The sequence below is a fragment of the Ctenocephalides felis genome, unplaced genomic scaffold (assembly GCF_003426905.1).
Source record: "Ctenocephalides felis isolate EL2017-DRISC unplaced genomic scaffold, ASM342690v1 CF-g0.4_SCAFFOLD_01886, whole genome shotgun sequence".
Taxonomy (NCBI): Eukaryota; Metazoa; Arthropoda; class Insecta; order Siphonaptera; family Pulicidae; genus Ctenocephalides; species Ctenocephalides felis.
The window spans coordinates 80,213,047-80,238,561 of NW_020538040.1; the positions used below are offsets into that span (position 1 = coordinate 80,213,047).

A 25,515-nucleotide genomic window follows, 5' to 3' on the forward strand; every position below is an offset into this window, starting at 1 on the left:
CGCAGTTGATTTCTCTCTCAGAAACAATCTCATGGTTTTCAAAAAGCGGAATACAAAATTGTACCCTTAGAATAAACGACTGCATAATAGTTGAAAACAGATTTAGAAATAGCGTAAAAAGGTCGTTAAGACTAATTGGAAATCCGAAATCGACTGCGATCAGGAATCTATCGACGGATATGGATATGAAATTGGGTAATATTCGCAAATGAACACAAACATTTAGCCCTAATTGTACAAAAAAGGATATGAAGAAAGTTTGAAATAGTTCAAAGTGTATTTCTTGAAACGCGGGAAGTCGTTATTTCTTGGAACGTTGGTAAGTTTATTTTAAATACTCAATCAAATTCAATAGATTTTATATTTACTAAATCACGGTCAAGTTATATAAAAAAGATTTTTATATCAATATACTGGAGTATAAATTTTATAAAAAAATTACGTTTAGATAAAACACTATTAATCTTTGGAATGATTTTTAATAATGATGTCAAACTATTTTTTCACTTTCTTAAGAACAATCGTTTGAAAATTAATTTATTTGAATTATTATTGTTTTTCTGCATTTCTTTCAATCCTTTTTATCTAACGATTATTTAAGTGGATTTTTCGTTTTATGGATTTACAGATAAAATCCCACCAGATTTTTTAAAAAAAGAAAATACTATTTGGTAAAAGATACAGCAAATTAATTAAAACCCCCTTCTGTAGCGTGGCAGTGAGTGAATGAAATATTGAAATTAGATCAAAATAGTATTTTTTTCGGGATTAAAAAATATTAGCAAAAACTAATCAGCACAATTTCCAAGTTTTTAAATTTTTGAAATAGGTTCAGTTTTTTTCCAAAACATGGATAAAAAATTTGCATTTATCTGCATTTTAAACAAAAGATTTTGTTATCAAAGAGTGAATAATATATTTATAAACAACTTTACAACAGTGTTCAAGTTAAAAAATATCAAATTCATTATATGAATGTTATTATTTTTAATAATACATCATTGCTATAAATTTAAAAGTAGCCCATTATTAACATTGTTAAAATCTATTTGTACCAAAATGCTAACAATATATATAGTCAACATCAATAAAATATTTCTAATAAAATTGCTTTTGCTTCATACATAATATCTCAGATTCAAGAATCTTCAGTCTTCAAATACAATGTCAATTTGTTCATATATAAATCACTCATTCACTAATAATCCATTATAAAAATCAGTGAAACTTTTATGGCATTAAATTACATAATAATTATTATCTACATATATATTATTAAATCAAATCAGTCTTACTAAATTTGAGGAACCAATTCATCTTAGTATTATTGGAATGTTATACTACTGCACTAAGTTTTTCAGTCTTTCAGACATACATATAAATGTTGGCACAAATATACTAGAAGTTATTTAAATACTACATAAATATTAAAAAGTCATATTATAAAAAATACATCTTCATTTTGTTTGTGATAGAAGTATATATTGAAATTAATGTGATATATTTTTTGTTTATCAAAATAATTAAAAATCACATAAATTTTAGATAATATATTCATCTGGTTCATGCAAAGAATTGGGAATCAAAGTATTCCACTGTCTCAATGTGCAAATAACATTATTAAAAACATCTTGCCACTTGACCAAATCAGCTCTTGAATCCGCCGCTAATAAATGTCTTTCTACAAAATGTGTCATAGAACAACTCACAGAAGTTCGGTCACGGGGTTTGCAAGTTTGTTTAGTTTCTATCAACAGAGTGAAACTCCGTGAACATATCTGACGACTCGCTGGTTTAATTTCATTGCTATTGCAATAACGCAAATCAATTGTACCACATGGAATCTGAAATTTTTTATACACTATTACTTATTAACTTCTCTCTAAAAGTATTTTAAAAAGTTACTACAATACATTTAACACATAGCAATTTGTGTACAAATTTATACCTTACAGCCTTCATCTTCTGGATAATTCCAATAATTAAAAATGAAACCGTCCAATCGGCACCATTTTCTATTCCAGTAAGCACATCCCCCAATTTCATTTCCAATCGTTAGAAATCCAGAAAATGCTTGAAGAAGACGCACTCTAGCACTTAGCGATATGTCAACCACTCCTTCAATGCTACTATCAGAAGGTAGATCAGTTAATATATAGCTACCAAATAAGCTAATATTTTTGAGATTCAGAGTAAGAGAACCCTGATATACAAATTGAGATTTTTCACTATCTGCCCTATATCTAGAAACTGGCCAATTTTTAGAGGGTCGAAGAAATGATCTTGCAGGTGATAATAGTAATTGTGGTGTGGGGCATGTGCTATCCTAGAATAATTACAAAAAGAATTTAATAATCCATCTCAATGAAGTAAGTCTTAATTTTAATTCAAGTAACCACTTTATGTTCATTATTTTGCATAAAAACCTTAAACAACAAAGGAAATAAAATATTTCTTCACAATTTTATTATTTGGAAATTACAATGGTAAAACAAAAATTCCTTACATTATTATTAATGATATCCTTCTTTATTCATGATGCGCTTGTGTAAAGAACATGTTTTCAAAATAATTTTAAAATTTCCCAAATAATAATAACGCAGAACCATTTTCTTGATATGATTTTCAGAAAATCAGATTTTCAGATTTTGATGATTTGCAGAAAGTCATCAAAAATATTTTGCATTGTATGTTATAAAGCAGAATCGTTTTTATATTGAAATTATGGATTGAGTATTTGAGATCAAGAGCAATTATATTGATAGTTTGAAGCATTTGTACTGAAAATAGTATATAAATATCTCTATATGAATAGAATTTTATACTTACGTTTTTTAAATTGTATCTTGATTCATGACTATAATTTCTAATGGATTTTTTAAGCTTTAGTAGAAAAAATTCTATTTTTATTTCGAAGTCGCTGTCTATATTATTAAAACATATATTTGTTCCATTGAATACAAATTTGTTATCCATGGCTTTGATATAATCTGTCATATAAACATGTTGATCATGATAGAGAATACAAACATAGTATTCACTGAAATCTTTCTTATTTCTTTCCTTGACCGGAACAATAAGATCTGTCACATTAATATATCCACTGCTCTGCGATATTTTAAAAGATTTTTCTTCATAGTCAATTTTAGATAGAAATGTTTGCAAAGTTTTTAGTTTAGCATCTGAAATGCAAAACAACTTTAAAATTGTATTAAAGTAGTAATAACGAGATTTATTAAAGCAGCAGATGAATAAATTTATATACATTTATTTAAAATTAGTACTTATATTGTAAATACTATTAACTAAATAATAATTCCTCATGAAACAATTAAAGGAATAAATAAGTTTTACAGTACTCTACAAAATTAATTGGAAAAAGCTCGATAGATTTTTTATTGAATATTGTTTTGACAAAATTAATTGAAAAAACTTTGATAATTTTTTTATTGAATATTCTTTTGCAAATGCTAAAAAACAAAACTCATATATAATGAATATATTCAAATTCTGATAAAAATGAGATTTTTATAAATAATAAATTTATTCAAATTCTAAATAAATTTATTTAGAATTTGGAACAAAGCAAGGTAACATTTTGCGTTATTTTACTACATTTATTTATTGTTATTTGAATAAATCAAAACAGTTTCTATGACCATTATATAATATTAATTAACATAATTTGATATATACCTGAATATAGTAGCTGCCTCTCTACTTCAATTTGTTGAGCAGTGTCCTGAAATTTCTTTTTTAAAAAACACTGCTTTCTGGCTAGTAGTAATTGTTTTCTTTTATTAATTTCACATAACATATCTTCAATTATACTTTCATCGCATGTATCATATTTAATAAAATGACTGGAGCATCTTGAAAGTGTCGAGGATACTTCATTCTTTCCATCTTCAATTTTTTTTTTCAATCTAAAAGACTAAAAAAAAATTTCTTCAATATTCAGAGTTGAGTTTTATATTAAATCTCTAGTCTTTTATATACCTCTCTAGTCTTCTCATAAAGTGTTCGAAATATACCCAATCTCTTTGTACCTCTGGACTCGCAAAAAGAGATTAATTTTGATGCATCCACTGTTTCTATGCTGGAGATCCCATCATGTAAAACTGAAGCAACGTTAGAGTTATTTGTAGAAGATGCACTTAATGTTATATGCTGATTCTTTGCCAGAGTTGAATCGTGAGGAATATTGAATTCTGTGTTTGTCTAAAAAATTCAAAACCTTTGTTAAACATAACTTTCACATAAGCTATAACTGGTGAGAACTAAAAATTAGAGAACTGATATATTAAAAACAAGTGAAGAAACAACTTTCAATATAATTGAGGAAATAATTTATTACAAAAGTATATGCATTTTAGTTGCAACCTAATCAGCTATTCTCATTAAAAAATAAAACGAAATGAAATGTTTAATATGAACAGCGACTACTTTAATATAACATAACAAAGTTATATTTGAATGAATAACAATTACTATGAATATAAATTCATACAAAAATCAAGAAGACATATACATGGTTATACTAACATTTGCTGAAATAGTTGAATCAGAAAAATCATTTCCTTCCAGAGCTATTCTTAAAAACTGGCTTTGATCGTAACTCAATAAAGATTCTCCATGTTTGATACTTGGATTTTCACATTTACTTGTAGGTAAATCTTTTATTTTTGAACTCTGCATTCCCTTGAGAGTGCTACTGATCAATTTCATTTTATAAAAGAGCTGTAAATAGAATATATGAAATTAAGTAGGTATGAACTAAATTCGATAAAATTTAATAATTAATCAATAGGATAATTTCTTAAAGCATTCTTAAGCTACAGCTAATTAATTATAAGTATATAAGTTGCTTATTTTTATGCCACATATTAATTTATTATCAAATATTCTCACTTAAATGCGTCCTTAAAACAATCATATATCAGATTATCTATAACCGAACAGTAAGGTATATCATCTAGTTCTGACTTAACATTCATTAAAGAGAATTATTTTATTTAACTTGATTCATTTTTTTCACTTTGGAGGTTAGGTATATTTCATGAACATAAATAGTAAACATCGTCAACACTGATCGACATAACGAAAATTCACTTCATATAAAGGGCCATCTAGACTCTGATGATAACTAAAATGAATTTAAATTAATTTATGAAATTTTATACATAATAAACATGACAATAAATAAAATTTTATACAGAATAAACAAAACAATAAATTTCCGTAAATATAAAAAATATATGTATATAATTATATATATATGCCATAATAAGTTATTGATCATGTTTATATATTATTTTTTTTCACTTTATTGAAGTTTTCAGTTGAATTCTAATTAAAAACATAACAACGTTATATTTTTTGCATTTATTATTTTTTTATATTCTAAATTTGATTACATTTAAGAGATTATGAATTAGATAGCATATCCTTTTTGTAACGAGGCAACTTGAAGCAAATCAATACGTGCTTATAGTAAATGTATTAGAGTAAATTATAATAAATTATAGTAAATTGACTAGTATTTGAATCGCGAAGGCTATTGTTGAAAAAACTGAGACAAATATATGGTAGAACAATATGCATTTATTAACTTTTATTATACTCGATTATAATTTATACTATACTAGGATCACTATTGTGTGCAATATGACATATCTCAGCTTTATTAATAAACTTATAATAACCTTAATAATTAAATAATGTTTCGACCAATAATTTATTGTAATGCTTATTCTTTTCTTAAAGAACGTAAAAATATAAATGCTATTGCTCGAAGAGTTGTAACACAAAAAGTCTGAAATTTGGGTATAAGTATATAAGAACAAACATAATGAAGTTACAATATGATATTGCTTATTTTTAACGAACATATGAACATAAACTATGTCATGTATTTTATCTTGTATGTATCGTGTCATGCATATGAACGCGGGGTATTCTAATATTGTCTAGGGTGTCATGATTTATCTACGTTACTATTTAAAGCCTGCGTTAGTCAATCGGTTGAGATGGCCTCTCATCGTTTTCTGTAACGGTTGGTAGTTGGTAGTGTGTTTCGTTACAACTTCAGAGTCCATATGTGGAATTGCCGACAGTGTATGACAAGTGCACCGAAGTTGGATATAGTGGTCTATTAAAGAATAACTGCTGAATAATAAATTAAACAGGTATATAATTGATAGTAATAGGGAATAACTGATTGCATGAAGGTGAAGTGACATGATATGTGGTGCTGTTCTGCTTCATCAAATCCAGGTGCTTATTCGTTAAATTCATTTTATTTGTGAACGTTGATTCTTTTCTCGAGCAGATAGACAGCAGCCATTTTGTTACTTGTTCATAAGTCAATAGGCGTTGACGGATAATAATAACTTTGATTTTTTTGGCAGAACCAATGGCTGCAATTCGAAAAAAGTTAGTGATTGTCGGAGACGGAGCGTGCGGTAAAACTTGTTTGCTGATTGTATTTAGCAAAGATCAATTTCCAGAAGTATATGTCCCAACTGTTTTTGAAAACTATGTGGCTGACATCGAAGTCGATGGAAAACAAGTTGAACTTGCCCTTTGGGATACCGCCGGACAAGAAGACTACGATCGCTTGCGACCTCTCAGTTATCCTGATACTGATGTCATTCTGATGTGTTTTTCTGTCGACTCACCTGATTCATTAGAAAATATTCCAGAAAAATGGACTCCAGAGGTGAAACACTTTTGTCCAAATGTACCTATTATTCTTGTTGGAAATAAGAAAGATTTACGCAATGACCCAAACACAATCAAAGAGTTAAGTAAGATGAAACAGGAACCTGTGAAGCCACAGGAAGGGCGTGCCATGGCCGAGAAGATAAATGCCTTTGCATATTTAGAATGTTCTGCTAAATCAAAAGAAGGAGTACGAGAAGTATTTGAGACCGCCACAAGAGCCGCATTACAAGTTAAGAAAAACAAGAAGAATCGGTGTTTGCTATTGTAGATTATTTTGATATTCAATATCTATTGTTTGCTATACTGCCTAAATGCAAATTTAACTATATTTGATGCATCGATTTGCTCTTTGTTCGGCACAGGATAAAGGGTGATTTTTGAATTGATTTCCTTTTGTTTATGCAGTAATTTGAATTAAATGGAATGTACTCTCAGATTTCTCAGGTCCCTTAATCTTAAAATCCGCATGAAATATTTACAAGAGGATAACTAAAACTGAGGGTACCTTAAACATCCTGTTCTGTGATTATCAATAGATTTGTAAAGTGCCTATAGATAGACTAAAATATGCAACAGCATCGAGTATAGGCAGTGCGATTAACAATTTTAAAATCAATATTATGAGATAATTTTAATCAATTATATTACCATTGTGGAATTTATTACATATGTGTTATTGGGGCATAATTTACATTAGATTTTTAGAAATGCATGCGATGTATCATGTCTACTATATTAAATAAATAAAATTCCCTATATTTTACCAATATTTATCATTTTTTTATTATTATTAACTCATTGAATTACATACTTCTCAACTCTTCAATATTGTTTAATCTAATGTTTAATTTTTAGATAACTTTGTAAGCACAATACTGAATATCATAATCAAATGCTAATGTACTATTGCAAAATGCCAACAATGTTTTGAAACTATACATAATCTATGATACGCAAACATTTTTATCTTAGAGCGTTTTCATACCTAGTGTTCATTTTTATGTAAACTTTTACTATAAGTAATAAATTTGATATTAAAGAAAATAAAAATATATCAAACTAATTTGTGTTTTGCAAATATAAAATTATTTTTAATTGAAGATACAGTTAAGTATCATGATTTAAAAAAAGCAAAAATTGCGCAATTTCGCAAATGTAATTAGCTATTTCATGGTTTGTTATGTTGTGTTTATCATGTTTGAAGCATCACAATTTAAATAGGAAAGAAAAGAAAATACCAGCCTAACTAAGGGGTTGGAAGATGTTAATTTTGTAGTTTATAAATATTTTAGTTTAGGAACGCGTTATGAAGGATTCTTTGCGTATTTCGCATACTAGCGCATTATGCGCACACTCTTAAAATGTTTAATATTTTTTGTAGTAAGTTCTTTGTCAGAAATATTCATATCAAACTATTGTATTGAATATTGTTCGCCTCGGTGGCGTATTAATATATGGTATGATAATACTATCGCGTTACCAAGCTGAAAATGTATCATTTTAGTGATTTTATATCGGAAAATATTTTTTGTGATTCTAACGATTTGCCTCAAGGAGCTTATCCAATGATGTATTATTTTCTTTGCTCTTAGAAAGAATTTATTCCTCATTCTTGTTGACCTGCATGTTTTATGTACAACCTTTGCTTTGAAACGTTTTTAATCAAATTGTAACGGCTTTAGGAATATGGACTTTTTATTATGAACTATTTAAATAGTTACAAACTGCTAAAATTATTTTTCATAAAAAACAAAATTTTGTTTTCTATGAAAAATAATTTTAGCAGTAAACAAATATAACATATGCATTAAAATGTAGTGTAAGAACTACTGTGGTAATCTAATGCCATTTTTGCGATCAATAAGTGTTTTTAAGTCGTTCTTTTTAAGTTTTTTTCTATTGAATTTCTAATAATTATGTAGACAGAATATTAATGAAAAGCAGCACATTTACAAATATAAAAGTGCAAAATGGCAACGCAAATCCTAGGGCTTATTTTTAAATCAACATCATTTAAAAATCATCTTATTAATTTATGATATCTTAGTAATTTATTTTGAATTTTTACTTTGCTTTACGATATAGTTGGTAGATTACAAATTCATATTTTTTGGTGTCAAAAAAAGCCTCGCCAACCAAGAACTATGGGACATTTTGCAGGGGCATCGGTTGTAAGTCGCATTCTCCTATCGGCTATGCTGTACGTATATTTGAGCAATATTAATCGTTCGTTTGCTTCACTAGTTCTTGAGTAGGCATTTGCAAATAAATGTACAAATATATATATAAAAAATGCCCTTGTAATGTTGTAATATCATTGCCCTAAGCACGTGTTCTCGTCGACGACCTACCGTCGCCCTGATCAGCCCTGGGTGTGATTCACTGCTTTTTGCTGACGACATGAATGACCGTATTGTGATTTGCTCAACCTTGAATCTCAGATTCTTGGAATCGCAATTTGAATGAATTCATCTTTCTGTTGCTTGTTCAAAGTAACTCGTAATTAATATTTAATAAATTAAATTTTATATATTTTACCATGCTGATAGCAATTGTTTTTAGTGCCTTTTATTTTAACGTATCATAGAAAGTCCCCTAAATTTAATAAAATATACAGAGCTGTATCTCACAATATATTATTCATATATGTAATATAAATTTTTTAGGCAAATTGCTGGAACTTCCCGTAACAAAATTTCAATTTTGAAAGAAGATTCAAAATTTATTGAAAACTGAAAAAAATAGATTTTTGAGAATTTCGAAATTTCTTACAAAATTTGACTCTTGAAAAATTTAAAATTATTTATTTAAAGTATTATGTGAGCTTTAGAACGTTAGCCAGAATTAAAATTAAAATCTATAATATATTTATTTCGATTTTTTTTTGAAAATTTTGAACTTTAAAAGCAATCACGCTGCGAAGTGTTAGAAACGATGTTATATCGAAGAGCGGAAATGCCGAGTCGCAGTCGGATAAATATGGATACGGAACCTATAGAAATGTAAATAAAATTTGCACTTATTATTAAAATCTCTTAAGAATATCTGATAATTTGATGTGCATATGTCTAATGATCATTTTTGTCCGTCAAATGACATTTTTTTAACTTCCCGTAGGGTAATTATAACTTCCCGTAGGATAAGTTATTGTAATCGTCCAAAAAACGAAATTAAAAACTTTTACTTTTCTTTACGTTTTGTTTTATATATGAAGGTTTCTGAACATTTTGGCATACTTCAGAAAAAATTGATGTGCGTGTATGGGTGTGTGTATATGTATGGATGGATACAATTTTTCGTCTACTTTTTCAGGCGCACGATTCGAATGGTTCAAGTAAAAAATCGATTCTTATTGATAGGGAGATGTACTGATTAGTTTTGGGCAAAGGCAGGTCCAGCCGTTTTGGAGATACAGAGTAAAGAGTGCAGAAAATAGAAATCGTGTTTTTGAGAGAACGGAGCATCTGATTTGAATAGCCCAAAAACATTCAATTTGTAATGACGGGGAGAGGTGGTGATTAGTTTTTGGCAAACGCAGGTCCAGCCGTTTCGGAGATACCTAGCTAAATATGCAAAAATGGCAGTTTTTGAGGTAACTAAGCATCCGATTTGAATGATTCAGAAAACTTTCTACTTGTTTTGACAAAATAATTGCTTTTGAAAAAAAAATGTTCAAAAATTTTTTTTTCTCAAAAAAAAAATTTTTTTGCATATCGAAAATAATTCAGATTTAAACTTTAATTTTGGATAAAGTTCTAAAGCTCACATATATACTTTAAATAAATAATTTTAACTTTGTAATTCAGTTTATATAACTCTTCTAAATATTAGACAATGTTACAGTATTTATAATAATCTATATGAAAACATTTAATATTCCTGAGAAATTTTATTACGGTACGGAAAGTTCCAGCAATTTGCTTAAGGCACGATGCCATACACAACTAGTTACTTTTTTATTGGATCTCCAAAACGGTTGGACCTGTCTTCCCAAAAAATATTCAGTTCTTTATTTTGTCAATACATACTCGTATAAAATGTTTTTTGAATTAATAAAATCGAACGCTTCGTTTTCTCAAAAACTGTATTAGCATTTGTGGAACTTTTTGCCCTGCACTTTTGAAAGGCTGGACCTGCCTTTGCTAAAAACTAATCAGCACGTATTGCCATCAATACGAATCGAATGTATTTTGAATTATTCATATCGGTTAATCCGTGTTTCCAAAATCGTCGACGAAAATTTGTATCCGATAACACACACACATATATCATTTTTTTCTAATTTTCTATTTTTTGCGATTACTACAACTTACCCTACGGAAATTAATAAAACTTTGTTTCTATATAAAGCATTTTGAGATTTTTAACTTCAAACAATATAAACATGGACGTCTTCACAAAATTATTTCAGTTAACAATCGATATTCAAACAATGTATCATGAACTTCTGCAGATTGTAACATAAGTATTTCTATGTAACAAAATATTCCACGAGAAAAACATTTGGGTAATATTATAATAGCAATACATGTGCAAATATTACGTTTACGAATTCAATTTGCGCGCCTCATAATATTAGGTTTTAATTTATCGATATATATCGAAGCTAAATATCGAAATCGAAACATTTATCGAAAGAACACTGGTGACCTCGAGTTATAGAACAGGGAAATGACAAGTCCCGAAAATCTTTACTAGTGCAAGTTCAGTTTGTGGTGTGAGATTGCGTACTGACGGACGGAGCTCGAGTGAAACAGGTAAAAAGAATTACATTTATTAAATATTACATACGAAAATTAGTACGCAATATAAGCTTTATATGGTTTTTGTGTCTGTTTTGGAATTATTTTTAAATATTGAAGCTGTTAATCCGCCAAATCTGACGTTTCTGATCGACCTCTTGTGCCAAATTTGGGTTAAAATAAGTCGTGCTTATTCGAATTATTTATTTAGAATGTTTTTCACTATATATTATTTTTGATTATTAATTAGAATTAATAAATTCTGTGTTAAGGCTAAGCTTACGTAATCCTTCCCATGTATTACTATACTATAAGAGCACGCACACGTATTATATAACACATGTTAATAATTCGATATAACCCCACTTTTGCAAATTTTATTTGCGAATTTATTAATAAAAATTGTAGATTTTGTAACTAAAATTTCGTGCAAATTTTAATTGAAATATATACAACACTATTACATAAATTTTTCTTTTTAGTATTAGCAATTAATTGTAATTAATCAAAAAGTACAAGAAAATGGGTGTACCAAGTGGAGATGTAGAAAAGGGCAAGAAATTGTTCGTCCAACGTTGTGCCCAATGTCATACTGTTGAAGCAGGAGGCAAACATAAAACAGGTCCAAACCTTCATGGATTGTTTGGTAGAAAAACTGGTCAAGCCCCTGGATTCGTGTACACAGATGCCAACAAAGCAAAGGGTATTTTAGATTTATTTAAATGTGCTATTTTATTAGAGATAACTAAACATCTTGCGTGTGCATTTGCTTTATTTGATAAATATTCCTCTCGTGTTAAGCTACAAAAATCATTTTGTTTTCGTATTTCATATTATGTTTTTAGTTTTAGAAAATTTTGATATATTACAATTCGAAATGATTAACCTTAAAACTATTTTAGTTTAATGAAAACTCAATTTGTTTGATCAATTTGTATTAGTAAAGTTTCCTTCTTTCAAATAATGAATTATGTTTGTAGATGACATTGGTATGAGATTCTGGTGTTTTTTTTCTAGCATACTCAACAAATATTGTTTTTATTTTATCATAGTGAGGAATTCAGCATACATTAGTAAAGGATATTAAAGTACTGTCATTATTTCAATCCAAAAAAATGTGTTATGAGATTGCCATGATTTTCTTCATAATGACTCAAATTATTTTGTGAAGCTTTTACATTCTGGATTTTACATATATATGTACATGTTTATAACTATTTACCTGATTGTTTTTATAGGAATCACGTGGAACAAGGACACACTATTTGAATATCTCGAAAATCCAAAGAAATATATCCCAGGAACAAAGATGGTGTTCGCTGGATTGAAGAAGCCACAAGAACGCGCAGACTTAATAGCATATTTAGAATCAAGCACAAAGTAGAAAATGAAATAAATTAAATGAATAATTACAATTATATTGGCTAATTTATCTGTTTTACTCATAAGTTTTAGCAACATTATTTTAAGTAGAATGAAATATCAATCCTAGTCTTTCAATAATTGTATCATCAATGTTTGGTACCAATGAATTACAGAATTTGAAACCTGTAGAATCCTGCTTGCTTGCGTTCAATTATCCATATTTACTTTCATTTTAATTTTAAAACAGATCGACAGAATAGTGTGATCATTGAAAACTGGATCTCTCAAAGTAAGAATATTTTTGTAATGCGTCTTGATTTATACATATATAATACATACAAGTATATGTATGTATATAAGCGTATGTGTATGTATTTATAAGTGCATATATATATATATATATATATATATATATATTCTAAATTTTATAAAATTCTATATATATATATATATATATATATATATAAGGGGGTGATCCTTAAAATGGTTATTTTCGAATTTCCTTGCTCCCAGGGGCTCAAATGGTTCCAAATAGATAAAAAAACAAATCTCTGAAAGTTTTAGCTCATAATATTAACGCTTAGATAGAGCGCAATTCAATCAAAGTTTCGTATGGAAATAGCATGGAAATATATATATATATATATATATATATATATATATATTTATACACATGGATTATGTAGGATATATTTCTATGAGGTTCATTCTACCCAAATTTTGCTCTCTTTAAGTTTTGCACTTCATTGTCACCTTATTTGCAACATTTAATATAAATTTTTGGGGTGCTGAAGTGCAAAGGGTTAAGTGTGCTCAGTTCAATAGTTACTGTGTAATATTTATGCATATGTTTTTTCTCGTCTTACTATTAGGCAAACGACTGTGGTTGTATTGCCATGTAAAATTATTGACACTCCCATATTTATTTACATGGAAACTGTTTATCTGATGCTTGTGACTCTTTTATATATGCTTGTTTGAAAAGGAGTAAAAGCAAAGATTATATGTGTTAACATTGTTTACGGTTAGTCAATCCCAGGACTTATTATACACATTTTGGTAATGAAACTGTGTTCGTACATGGATAACAGAACGAACCAGTGTCTTTTTTTGGTATTGGGATTATAAAAGTTATATCGCAAGTTTAAAAAAACATGTCATTATATGCAAGAGGATTTAACATAATTGTTATTTTCATGCATGTTTTCTTACATTCGTTTTTTATTGTTTTTTTTTTTAAATATATGTATATGTATGCATATATTTATATATATTTATATATATATATATATATATATATATATACATATATATATACTAATATAAAATTTATTAATTATAAAGGGGTTATGCGTGCATAACATTTCGAGTTATGCGTGTCATGCACTATATCATAGTTGAGAAGCATGTTTTTTGACATTGCATTTTTTTTTACTCATTTATTCTGAATCATTGCTTTTATATATGATCTTATTGTTATATAAGTGCAAGAATGTCTATCCGAAGCATTTTTGGAAATTATTTTGCTCCATATAGAAATGTTAATAAGTTTACAAAAGTTAGGTTTGTTTTGAATTGCTGATGTGGTCTTTTATTTATTTGTTTGCGTTTAGTTACATTATTTTTATTTATGTCCTAAATCTAATCCTATCCTAAATCTAGTCCTATATTCAATGTTATATTATTTTTTACATAGTTTTTGCCATAGTTCTCGAAGGAGCTATTTTCGAGGGTACATTTTTGTTCATATATTCTTAAGGAGGAACGCAATCTTATATCAATGCTGCGTGATATAAGATTGCATTGCATTGAAGTCAAAACCTTCTGGCTGCAAGGTCAGCTGTTCAACCACGATGGTGTGCTCTATTAGCATAATATCAAATTGTGTACAGATCTTAAAATCATTTTGAAATTTGATTAAATCCTACTATGTCATATCACTATGTTGAAACAGTAAATTTGATCGACAAGATTTATTTTTTTATTTGTGTGGAAATTGAAATTGTACATTCACTGAAACTACATGTTGTCGTACAAGAATTATGCTAGAGAGTAAAGCTCTTTTTTTAAAATAATGAATTTTGTTTGTAGACCTAGACCCAGACTGTTATTTAATATGTGAGAAGGTTTTGTTTGTTTAGATACGTGTTACTGTTGTTTGTCATTGAGATGATGATATATTCCTACATTTTATTTGTAAAATTCTTTTACAATCATTCTTTTTATCAATAAGTAATTGTGGCCACTATACCACAAGGCTTGAAACAGAACCTCATTAATATCAGATTTACTCGCCTAGAATTTTCACGAAAATGCAGGGTGATCCCTATTCAAATAATTCAAATCGACTTTAACCACTTAAATTATTAGGCCAAAATGAAATATTAACCCTTTCCACTCGCGAATTCCGAGACTTATGAATTTTGCCGCCGGACTGGCGTCATGCGAGTGAAAAGGGTTAAGCATTACGAGCATAATCCGGTACGGTTATCTAAAGTATTACAAAATAACTAGTGGTGCATGGCATCGTGCCTTAAGGCAAATTGCTGGAACTTCCTGTAACAAAAACTAAATTAAAAAAAAAACTGCAAAACTTGAAAAAATTAGATTTTTGAGACTTTTTTGAAAAAAATATTTCTTTCTTTATATTTTGATTTTTTTTTTAACATTTTTTTAAGCATTCGCGCTGCTTAGCTGATTTGGAGTCGAAATATCAAAGCGCGTAAGCGTCGCGTAGTCGTCTAACGTGTAGACATTGGTACGGAACCCATATAAATGTACAGAAAATTTCTACTTACTATTATAATCTCTTTATATCTGATAATACGATGTACATATGTCTAATGTTCATTTTTGACCGCCAAATGGCACTATTTTTTCCTTTTTTTTTATTGGATCTCCGGAGACACTGGACCTGCCTGTACAAAAACTTTACCAGTTGTTCATTTCGTCGATACAAGTAAAATATTTTTTTGAATTATTTGAATCGAACGCTCCGTTATCTCAAAAATGCAAATGCAATCTTTTACACTTTTTACCCCGTATCCCCGAAACAGCTAGACCTGCCTATGCTAAAAACTAATCAGCACGTCTCCTTATCAGTAGGAATCGAATATTTTATGAATTATTCAAAACATATCTATTTTTTCTCAGGTATGCCAAAATGTTCAAAAACCTTTAAAACTTAAAGATATATAAAAATTTTTATTTTGGATTTTTTCGCGGTTACTATAACTTATCCTACAGGAAGTTAATTATTTATACAAAAGTATAAAACACAAAATCATTTTTATTTTTGTGATAAACTGTATGTATGTGTGAGAAAGTAGTCTCGAACGCTGCGCCAGATGGGACAACTTCGGCCCAACATTTTCGAATCTAAATCGTAAGTTAAGGGTTAACCCCTACTAAATGGTTCTGTACTAATGTATTAGAAGAGTTTTCTATGAAAAATTTGTATTTCTTTCTTATAAAATACAAATCATATATAAATGTCATCAGATATTTATACACATATTATAAATCCGTAGTATTTTAGTATTATTATCCTATTTATAAAGAAACGGATCGGCTAATCGTCGCGCAAATCTAATTAACGCTAGTTCTTTTATCGAGATATACCTAATGGATTTAAAAACTTTGAAATCGGTTCAATCGCTTTTGAGAAAACGTTGATGTAAGGTTGAAAATTCAACTCACATACAAACAAATACGGTTTCCAAAGTTGGCCTATTTTTTTTCAGAATGACTTAAAACGCCGAAAAAAGATAAAATTAGCAAAACGTTCTCAAACGTTCATTTCTGGCGAAATTATGAACGGGAAATAAAAAAAAAAAATGTTTTGCGTTGTGATAGAGTTCATGATCTAAGCGAGCATCCTAAAATATTGTAAGCCTACAAAAAAGTGGTTTAATTAACTTCCCGAAGGAGAAGTTTATGTTTTCATCAAAAAATCCGATTCGCTAATTTTATGTTTTCTCGACGTTTCAAGCCATTCTGAACCGATTGAGACCAAATTTGGAAAAAGTATGTGTGTGTGTGTGTGTGTGCGTACGTGCGTGTATGTGAACAGATTTTTTGCCGTAATTCGACGTTTTCACAAAAACGGTTGGACCGATTTCAAAAATTTAAAAGCCATTCGATGTATTTCGATGAGGACTAGCGTTTCTGAGTTTGTGTGACAATTTTAGCCCGCAATCCTTGATCAATTTTGAAAATTCAAAAACCGTTCGAAAGATATTGTTTGGGAATCGTGCTGATTAGTTTTTGGTAAAGATCGGTCGGGCCGTTTTCTTGTAATAAAGTTTTTTTAAAAAAAAATCGACGATTTTTATTATTATTTTTTGACGGTAGATACCATATATGGTATAGCTTTCTAGATCATACTAAAATATTACAACCCTATGACATCTCGTTTAGCTTTAAAAATTCATCAAAGTTTGCAAAAATTAGTATTGTTCTTTTGGCATTTATCAAAATTAGACCTTTGATCGACGTTTTCTCAGAAACGCCTGAACCGATTTCAGAAATTTAAAAGCCTTTTGATGTATCTCAATGAGGGCTATCGTTTGTCAGTTATGTGAAACGATCTGCCAAACCGTTTCTTTGTAATTTGAAAAAAAAGTGTTAAACTTTTCGTCCACATTTAAGCTCAAACTACCAAATCGATTTTAAAAAATCAAAAACTGTTCGAAAGATATTAGTTGGGAATGATACTGATTAGTTTTAGGTGGAAATCTATTGACCGTTTTCTTGTAATTAACTGTTGAAAAAAAATTAAGCCGATTTTTATAGAACTTTTTTTGGCGATATATATCATTGTCTTATAGAGCTTACTGAAATATTATGGCCTTACGACAAGTAGTATAATTTTAAAAGTTAATCAAAGTTTGAGAAATTGAGTAGTTTTTTTTGACATTTGTTAATATTACAATTAGAGGATATACTTGGTATAACGATAGTAGTACTTAGTCTTAATGAACATACTAAACCATTAAAGTCCTGCGGAAACTGATTCAATTATATAAATTGTTGATTTTTGAAAATTTGCTTTTAAAACTCCGAGTTAACATGTTCGTTCGTTTTCAATGATGTGTAATAGACCTACTCGGAATACTTTTAATCGCTCATAAATTAATTTATTTTTTATTGGTTAAGTCGATTATTTACACATATCGGAAAGTTCATGTAACTTGCCTCAAGGCAAAATACCAATACCAACTAGTTTTAAAAATGCATTAAAGTTTGGAATAAATACAATTTGAAAAGTTGCTTTTTATTAATTTAATGAACTAAATTAAATTTCGTATATCGGGAAGCTTGTGCAATTTGCCTCAAGGTATAATGCTATCTAACAACTATTTATTTGTTACTAAGTCCAAAAATTGCAGAATTAGTCTAATTTTGTGTTGATATATTGACTCAAAATATTTTTTTCAATTCTATAGTAACAGTAAAAATATAAATATAGATTGGTCTAATTGCCGATGCTATTTTTCTGTGGGACATTGAGTGTCGCTAATAATAATGACAAACTAATGATGTGCGAACAAATATTTTATTTGGGATAGGAAGTTTTATTCCAATTTCATAGATTTCGGCAATGAATGGATAACGCAAATTTGCATCATTTTCCGAACTGTTTTTCTCAGAATCAGCAAGTCACTTGTTTTGATTCATAAATATCTACTTTTATGCCTGTTTACTATGTAAAAGGTCACCCCATGAAAGAGAGGGTAAATTTGTTCATAAAACATGCATTAGAGGTGAGGTAATAGTACGTTGTTGTTTATATATTATTGAAACCAGAGTCGTTTCGGTATTTATGGTTCATCACATTTTATTTTTAAATTTTTTTATAAACATCACTATAAATCGAACCTTTAATTATGTGACTAAAAATTTATTTTTTAATTTGATAGGCTCTAATTTATTTTATAAGCTATTGTGATGTATTTCTTAACTTAGAGTAACCCAAGTTGACTATTGACTTTCTGATAAGATTATTATTAAATATATTTTTAATAGTCATGTGATTCTACTTGATATATTTGAGATCTATAATATCTATGAGTCCGTCATGGTCTGTCTAGTGCAAGTTCGAGCAACCTTCTTAACCTACGGGCCAATTTAAATTTTAAAACTTTATGGCGGACCGCACGTAATTTATATGTATATATACTAGCTGACCCGGCATTTCTAGAAATATTTCTAGAAAATTATTAGTAATAAAAAATAACTAATTCTGTATAAATGTATGAATATGTGGTATATAAATAAAAGGGCTAACTGAGTATTACTTAACGCAAATTAAACCGATAATTTACCCACTAAACGCAACGCTAAAATACTAACATTCATTTTTGAATTATATTATGCTATGCTTAGCTAATCTAGTGAGATTTCAATAACTCTGAAAATATTTCCAGTTTTCTCTCAAAAACATAAAAATAATTTTTTGAATAAAATTGAAGCTTTTTCATCAACTTAAAAATCTGACAAAATTAGCCTTTACAGAAAATATCTAGAAAAAAATAATCTGTAGTTATGAAATGCTTGGCTTGGCGGGCCGCGGTTTGCTCATTCTTGGTCTAGTGACTCTAGTGGCTCAAGGGCGTGCGCTAGAAATCCCTAGTGCTAGGTTCGATTCTAACCTCGGTCACCTTGGTATCAAGCACTATGATATTAAATTTTTATTTATGACAAGAAAATTTTCACTTGGTGTGTTCTGATTGCTGTTGAAACTAAAAGAAAAATTGTTTTCATAGCTTTTTTATCTACAGAATCCATTTCAGACAATACGCATAGGCCTTTTTCAGTTTTCGTTTTCATCTGCGCTAGTTTTTATAAAGACCTTTACTGTTAAGATTCATTTTTTGATTTCATTAGTTTAAAAGATTAGTGTTAAGTACATAAATTTAGCAATTTAGAAAATCAAGCCGTTACGTTGTATTTGTTGTCAAAACAGAAGTTGTAATAAATAATTTAATGAAATAACTAACGTTTCAAGTGATTATAAATTGAATTTCAACTAGCCTTCTAAAACGTGGTTCTTGCCAGATGGAAATTTTGTAACTCAGTTGTGGCATTGGCATACTGCCAGTATGTATTCTTTTCGGCTATATTGAAAAGTCATCAATCAAATACTAGTTCATAGAAAAACTTAGTTTTTATCACATATGCTTTGCTATATTAAGTTTCAAAGTAGGTGATAATAATTAATTTAAGTTTAAGTTGGATGCAAATACATATTTGAACTCTCTGTCGAAACAATCTAATCATTATGATTATGAACAAAAGTTTGAACTTGAGATGTTTGTTGAAAAAGTCATTATCCTTGATTTCATTCTGAGGCCAGGACGTTTTAGGTTCGATACCTGATCGGCTTTCACCTGCAAATATAGATACAAATGTGTTTCCAAGTCTAATTTAAATTATCAGTACTGTAAAAATTCTAATGATATAAATATATCAAATAGATAAACCATTGGGTTGTCTTCTTATTTCTACAGCTCATTAGTTCTGATTGCTGTACGAATATAGTAGGGTAGTAGCAAAGACGCAAGAGTGGAGCAAAGGATAAAATAAAATAGGAATTCCATCAAGACATTTTGGAAACGAATATCTTAAAATCTGTTACAAGATAAAGTATTATCTTAGGAACATGTTAGAACTATTTTGGAACATGTTAGATATCTCAATTATGGCATGACTTTAATTATTTTAATAATTGCAATGAGTTTATTTATTGTTGAAGTTTAGTTTCAATAATTTGATATTTGCGATATGCATGCAATGCGAAATTGCATTCAACAATTCGGCACTGCTACTTACCAAATCGCACATTCATTGATATTGGTCAAAAACTATGTGAAAACAAACTAATTGCTTTGCTAATGTATCACAACAAAATATTTGCTTTCAATATGTGAATTATTAGAATGCAGTTCTGATTTATTTCACGTATTTGCAAATGTAATACCTTTATCGGTATCCAAAATAATGAAGCATCGAATACTCAAATATGATAAAACTATTTCGAATTTTTCCGTTGTAAATGAAAGTATTTATACATTATTCGTTGCTCCTGTTAATAAAACAGGATTAAATGTTAATGTTTGGGTGAGTTTCCTATTTATTTTATTTGATATTTGATAATTATTATGTATTATAAAGTCTTTCATTATTGTGTAATTTTAGAGGGAAAATTATCTAAGCATACAAAATGATTATATTTTTGATGTTTGGGAAGAACTTGCTGCCATGTTACAATATAAGTATGCTCACGAATTATTTATTTCTTTATTCAATTTAGTAACTTTTTGTCTGTATATTTTATCTTTACAACATCTAATTATAAATTGTTCGAAGCTCTACAATATATATATATATGTATATATATATATATATATATATATTTTTTTTTTTGCTCCTAGGGGCTCAAATGCTTCCGAGGGGCTTCAAATTTTCTGAAAGTTTTAGGTCTTGATATGAAGTTTAAGAAAGTCCGCACTCCGATTTAAATTTCTTGGTTCTTCTTCATAAGTAAATGCTTACTTTATAAAATATACCAAATTTTTGTTGTAAATGTTTTATTTATGATCAAAATAAGTAAAAACAATATTATCTCAAAATGTTGATTTACTTGTCGCTCAGTTATAAAATTCTAAAAAACAAATGGAAAAATATCCATTTTATTTCCATAAAAAACTTTGGTTGGAGGTTGGAGTGTGGACTAACTTTAAGTTAATATAAAGAGATAACACTTTCAGAGAATTTTTTTTTATCAATTTTTGAGCGCGGACTATGTTAGAGTTAATTTTAGGAGTCAAAACTTTCAGAGATTTGTTTTTTATCAATGTGGAAGCATAGGGGCCCCAGGATCCTTAATATGAACATTCATATTAAGGACTTATCTAATATATATAATTATATATATATATATATATATATATATATGTTAGGCTGGTCATTAATATGGACATTTTTGAATTTCCTTGCTCCTAAGGGCTCAAATGGTTCCAAATTGATAAAAACAATTCTCTGAAAGTTTTAGCTCTTAATATTAACGTTTAGGTAGAGCGCAATTCAATCAAAGTTTTGTATGGAAATAGCATGGAAATTTTTTCAAAAATTTTAAAAATGTTTTTTAGATGTAATTTAGCAAACAAATGAATGAATAAAACTCATTCATTTGTCGTTAAGTTATACCTAAAACATTTTTTTTTAATTTTCAAAATTTTTTCTATGCTATTTCCATACGAAGTTTGATTGAATTGCGCTCTATCTAAAAGTTAATATTAAGAGCTAAAACTTTCAGAAAATTGTTTCTTATCGATTTGGAACCATTTGAGCCTATGGGAGCAAGAAAATTAAAAAATGACCATATTAAGGACTACCCTAATATATATATATATATATATATATATATATATATATATAAAAATAATATATAAAACTATAAAGCATATATATATATATATATATATATATATATATATATGCTATATTTTTTGCTCCAATAATCAGGTCGAACTATTTTATACTGAACGATTATGCTTGGGGAGAAGTCGAAGATTTAATGAAGAAGGAAGGTGATATTTTCATAATGCGATGGGGCGAACGACTCTTTGATAACAACATTCTTGTACCTGTTTTACAAGCATGGTAATTTTTTTTTGAAAAACATTATCATACTTATTCTAACCAAAGTAAATTTGCTATAAATTTTTAATTACCATCTATCCAAATTGCGATTTTTTGAGCTAGTTTGTGCAAGCGTCCTTAGCGATTACGCCACCGCTGACTCATATTATGCTTCTATCTTACTACTTTTTTATTAACTTTTAGAAGTAGTTTTATTGTCGCGATAAAATCCTATTTGCTAATTTTATGTATTCTCTATATATAATATAAAAATGTACGCAAGTATATAATATTATAAGTTTAACAATTAAATTTAAGTTAAAAATAAAATAACTTGCATGAGCAAACTCTTTCACTATTTTTTAAACCATACTCGTAAATTTTATTTTCTTAGTATAACAAATAACAATTTGCTATAAGATTCTAGCTATGGATTTAATAGTTATATTTTCAATTCAAAGGTCAAATAGGATATTCCGTAGATTTTCGTAAATTCGGCACAAGCATTTGAAACAAATAAAAGATTATGCGCATTATTTAAAAATCAAATTATATTAATAATATTTTGATTATTATTAACTACTGAAGTAAAAAACACATAGTGACAAAAGATGAAGAGATTTTCTTCAGATATTTTAGAAAACGAATATATCAAAATGGGGCCATGTCCAAAAAAGAAAAGCAGATTTAAACCATAACTATTCAGAAATTTTACTTGACCTGAATAAAATATATATTACTAAAGAATAAAAACAAAAAAATTAAAATTATGTCAATACAAAAGGTATTTATATAGTACGCTAACATATATCCTTGACATTTTAAGAATCCTTAGAATGAGTTATTTATTTGGCACAGAGACTAGACGAATTGACGTGTTTAAATGTGTAACATTTTTCAATATTTTCGATTGAACAATTTTAATTTTGTAATACAAATACAAAAGATACCACAAAACTCTTATTATAATTTAGATTCTGGGATTTCGCATTTCCTTAACAGGCGCTAAAGTATTACTAGTTGTAAGTGGCATCTTGCCTTAAGGCAAGTTACATGAACTTTCCGACATATGTAAGGAATCGACTTAGTCAATAATAAACAAATATATTAATTTATAAATGATTCAGAAGTATTCAGAGTTGATTTATTACTATCATTGAAAATCGAACACGTACCCAATACAAGACGGAATATTTTCTAAAAGCGCAATCAAATCATTCATATTTTAATGATTCTATGCCAAGTATTATTTAAACCATCGAGATTTTTTTTAAACAATTAATTACGAAAAAACGTCCTGGCTTATCTTTGTCCAAAACCAATCAACACGATTCCCAAATAATATCTTTCGAATATTATTTGAATTTTCGAAATCGGATCGGATTTTTTGCCTAAAAATTTTGCACTTTTCTGCTAATTTTCAAGAAACTGCTACGCCGATGGTATTGAAAAACTAACAACGCGAAGGCTTACCTTACCAAGTTTCATTGAATGGCTTTAAAATTTTTGAAATTAATTTAGCCATTTTTGAGAAAACGTCGATGAAAGTTCTAATTTTAACAAACACCAAAAAACGCAACTCATTTTTTCAGTTTGATGAATTTTTAAAATTAAACGATTTGTCGTGGACATATGTACTATGGACATATGTACTAAAATATTACGGTTCCACGACAAATCGTTTAATTTTAAAAATTCATCAAGCTGAAAAAATTTCGAAAAGATTTCTTGTACATCACTGTTGAACATTTTTTTCGACGATTTTTATTGATTTTTTTTTCAACAGTGATGTACAAGAAATCAGTTGTGCCGATCTTTGCCAAAAACAAATCAGCACGATTCCTAATCAATATGTATCAAACGGTTTTTGAATTTTCGAAATTTACAAATTCACACTTTTTTGCTAATTACAAAAAACGACCGATCGTTGCACAAAACTGATAAATGCTAGTCCTCCTCGAGATACATCGAATGGCTTTTAAATTTTTGAAATCGATTAAGCCGTTTTTTGAGGAAATGTCGACGATAGGTCAAAAATTGGCTCACGTACACATACCCAGCCATATATACACATATATAGAGAATACATAAAATTAGCAAATAGGATTTTATCGCGACAATAAAACTACTTCTAAAAGTTAATAAAAAAGTAGTAAGATAGAAGCATAATATGAGTCAGCGGTGGCGTAATCGCTAAGGACGCTTGCACAAACTAGCTCAAAAAATCGCAATTTGGATAGATGGTAATTAAAAATTTATAGCAAATTTACTTTGGTTAGAATAAGTATGATAATGTTTTTCAAAAAAAAATTACCATGCTTGTAAAACAGGTACAAGAATGTTGTTATCAAAGAGTCGTTCGCCCCATCGCATTATGAAAATATCACCTTCCTTCTTCATTAAATCTTCGACTTCTCCCCAAGCATAATCGTTCAGTATAAAATAGTTCGACCTGATTATTGGAGCAAAAAATATAGCATATATATATATATATATATATATATATATATATATATATATAAAAATAATATATAAAACTATAAAGCATATATATATATATATATATATATATATATATATATATATATATGCTATATTTTTTGCTCCAATAATCAGGTCGAACTATTTTATACTGAACGATTATGCTTGGGGAGAAGTCGAAGATTTAATGAAGAAGGAAGGTGATATTTTCATAATGCGATGGGGCGAAAGACTCTTTGATAACAACATTCTTGTACCTGTTTTACAAGCATGGTAATTTTTTTTTGAAAAACATTATCATACTTATTCTAACCAAAGTAAATTTGCTATAAATTTTCAATTACCATCTATCCAAATTGCGATTTTTTGAGCTAGTTTGTGCAAGCGTCCTTAGCGATTACGCCACCGCTGACTCATATTATGCTTCTATCTTACTACTTTTTTATTAACTTTTAGAAGTAGTTTTATTGTCGCGATAAAATCCTATTTGCTAATTTTATGTATTCTCTATATATGTGTATATATGGCTGGGTATGTGTACGTGAGCCAATTTTTG

The 25,515-nt window shown here is 28.5% G+C and overlaps 3 protein-coding genes across 4 annotated transcripts; 2 read left to right on the forward strand and 1 right to left on the reverse strand.

Annotated features, from left to right (window-relative positions):
• Positions 1–1,411: 1,411 nt before the first annotated feature.
• Positions 1,412–5,034, reverse strand: LOC113374557 (anillin-like). The gene is made up of 7 exons (XM_026614531.1): positions 4,912–5,034; positions 4,546–4,740; positions 4,000–4,221; positions 3,697–3,934; positions 2,830–3,182; positions 1,949–2,326; positions 1,412–1,844 (listed from the first exon to the last, which is right to left on the reverse strand). The coding sequence occupies exons 2-7, from the start codon at positions 4,726–4,728 to the stop codon at positions 1,542–1,544; spliced, it is 1,677 nt and encodes a 558-aa protein (XP_026470316.1). The 5' UTR covers positions 4,729–4,740; positions 4,912–5,034; the 3' UTR covers positions 1,412–1,541.
• A 1,016-nt stretch (positions 5,035–6,050) lies between these two features.
• On the forward strand, positions 6,051–7,493 carry LOC113374558 (ras-like GTP-binding protein Rho1). 2 transcript variants are annotated; one of them, XM_026614533.1, is made up of 2 exons: positions 6,051–6,188; positions 6,411–7,493. In XM_026614533.1, the coding sequence occupies exon 2, from the start codon at positions 6,416–6,418 to the stop codon at positions 6,992–6,994; it is 579 nt and encodes a 192-aa protein (XP_026470318.1). In that variant the 5' UTR covers positions 6,051–6,188; positions 6,411–6,415; the 3' UTR covers positions 6,995–7,493. The 2 variants fall into 2 exon arrangements, with proteins under 2 accessions (XP_026470318.1, XP_026470317.1); XM_026614532.1 differs by having other exon boundaries at positions 6,125–6,276.
• A 3,854-nt stretch (positions 7,494–11,347) lies between these two features.
• LOC113374559 (cytochrome c) lies at positions 11,348–12,896 on the forward strand. Its single transcript, XM_026614534.1, has 3 exons — positions 11,348–11,483; positions 11,951–12,171; positions 12,707–12,896. The coding sequence occupies exons 2-3, from the start codon at positions 11,991–11,993 to the stop codon at positions 12,850–12,852; spliced, it is 327 nt and encodes a 108-aa protein (XP_026470319.1). The 5' UTR covers positions 11,348–11,483; positions 11,951–11,990; the 3' UTR covers positions 12,853–12,896.
• Positions 12,897–25,515: the final 12,619 nt, after the last annotated feature.

Bases quoted from the DNA above. Each gene is read 5' to 3' on its own strand.
- LOC113374557 (XM_026614531.1), bottom strand. From the start codon at position 4,728: ATGAAATTGATCAGTAGCACTCTCAAGGGAATGCAGAGTTCAAAAATA. The intron at 3,935-3,999 runs GTATATAAAAGA...ATTTTTTTTTAG, and splicing joins TTTATGAGAAGACTAGAGAG to TCTTTTAGATTGAAAAAAAA. The intron at 1,845-1,948 runs GTATAAATTTGT...AAAAAATTTCAG, and splicing joins CAGAAGATGAAGGCTGTAAG to ATTCCATGTGGTACAATTGA.
- LOC113374558 (XM_026614532.1), top strand. From the start codon at position 6,246: ATGTGGTGCTGTTCTGCTTCATCAAATCCAG. The intron at 6,277-6,410 runs GTGCTTATTCGT...TTTTTTTGGCAG, and splicing joins TTCTGCTTCATCAAATCCAG to AACCAATGGCTGCAATTCGA.
- LOC113374559 (XM_026614534.1), top strand. From the start codon at position 11,991: ATGGGTGTACCAAGTGGAGATGTAGAAAAGGGCAAGAAATTGTTCGTC. The intron at 12,172-12,706 runs GTATTTTAGATT...TTGTTTTTATAG, and splicing joins AGATGCCAACAAAGCAAAGG to GAATCACGTGGAACAAGGAC.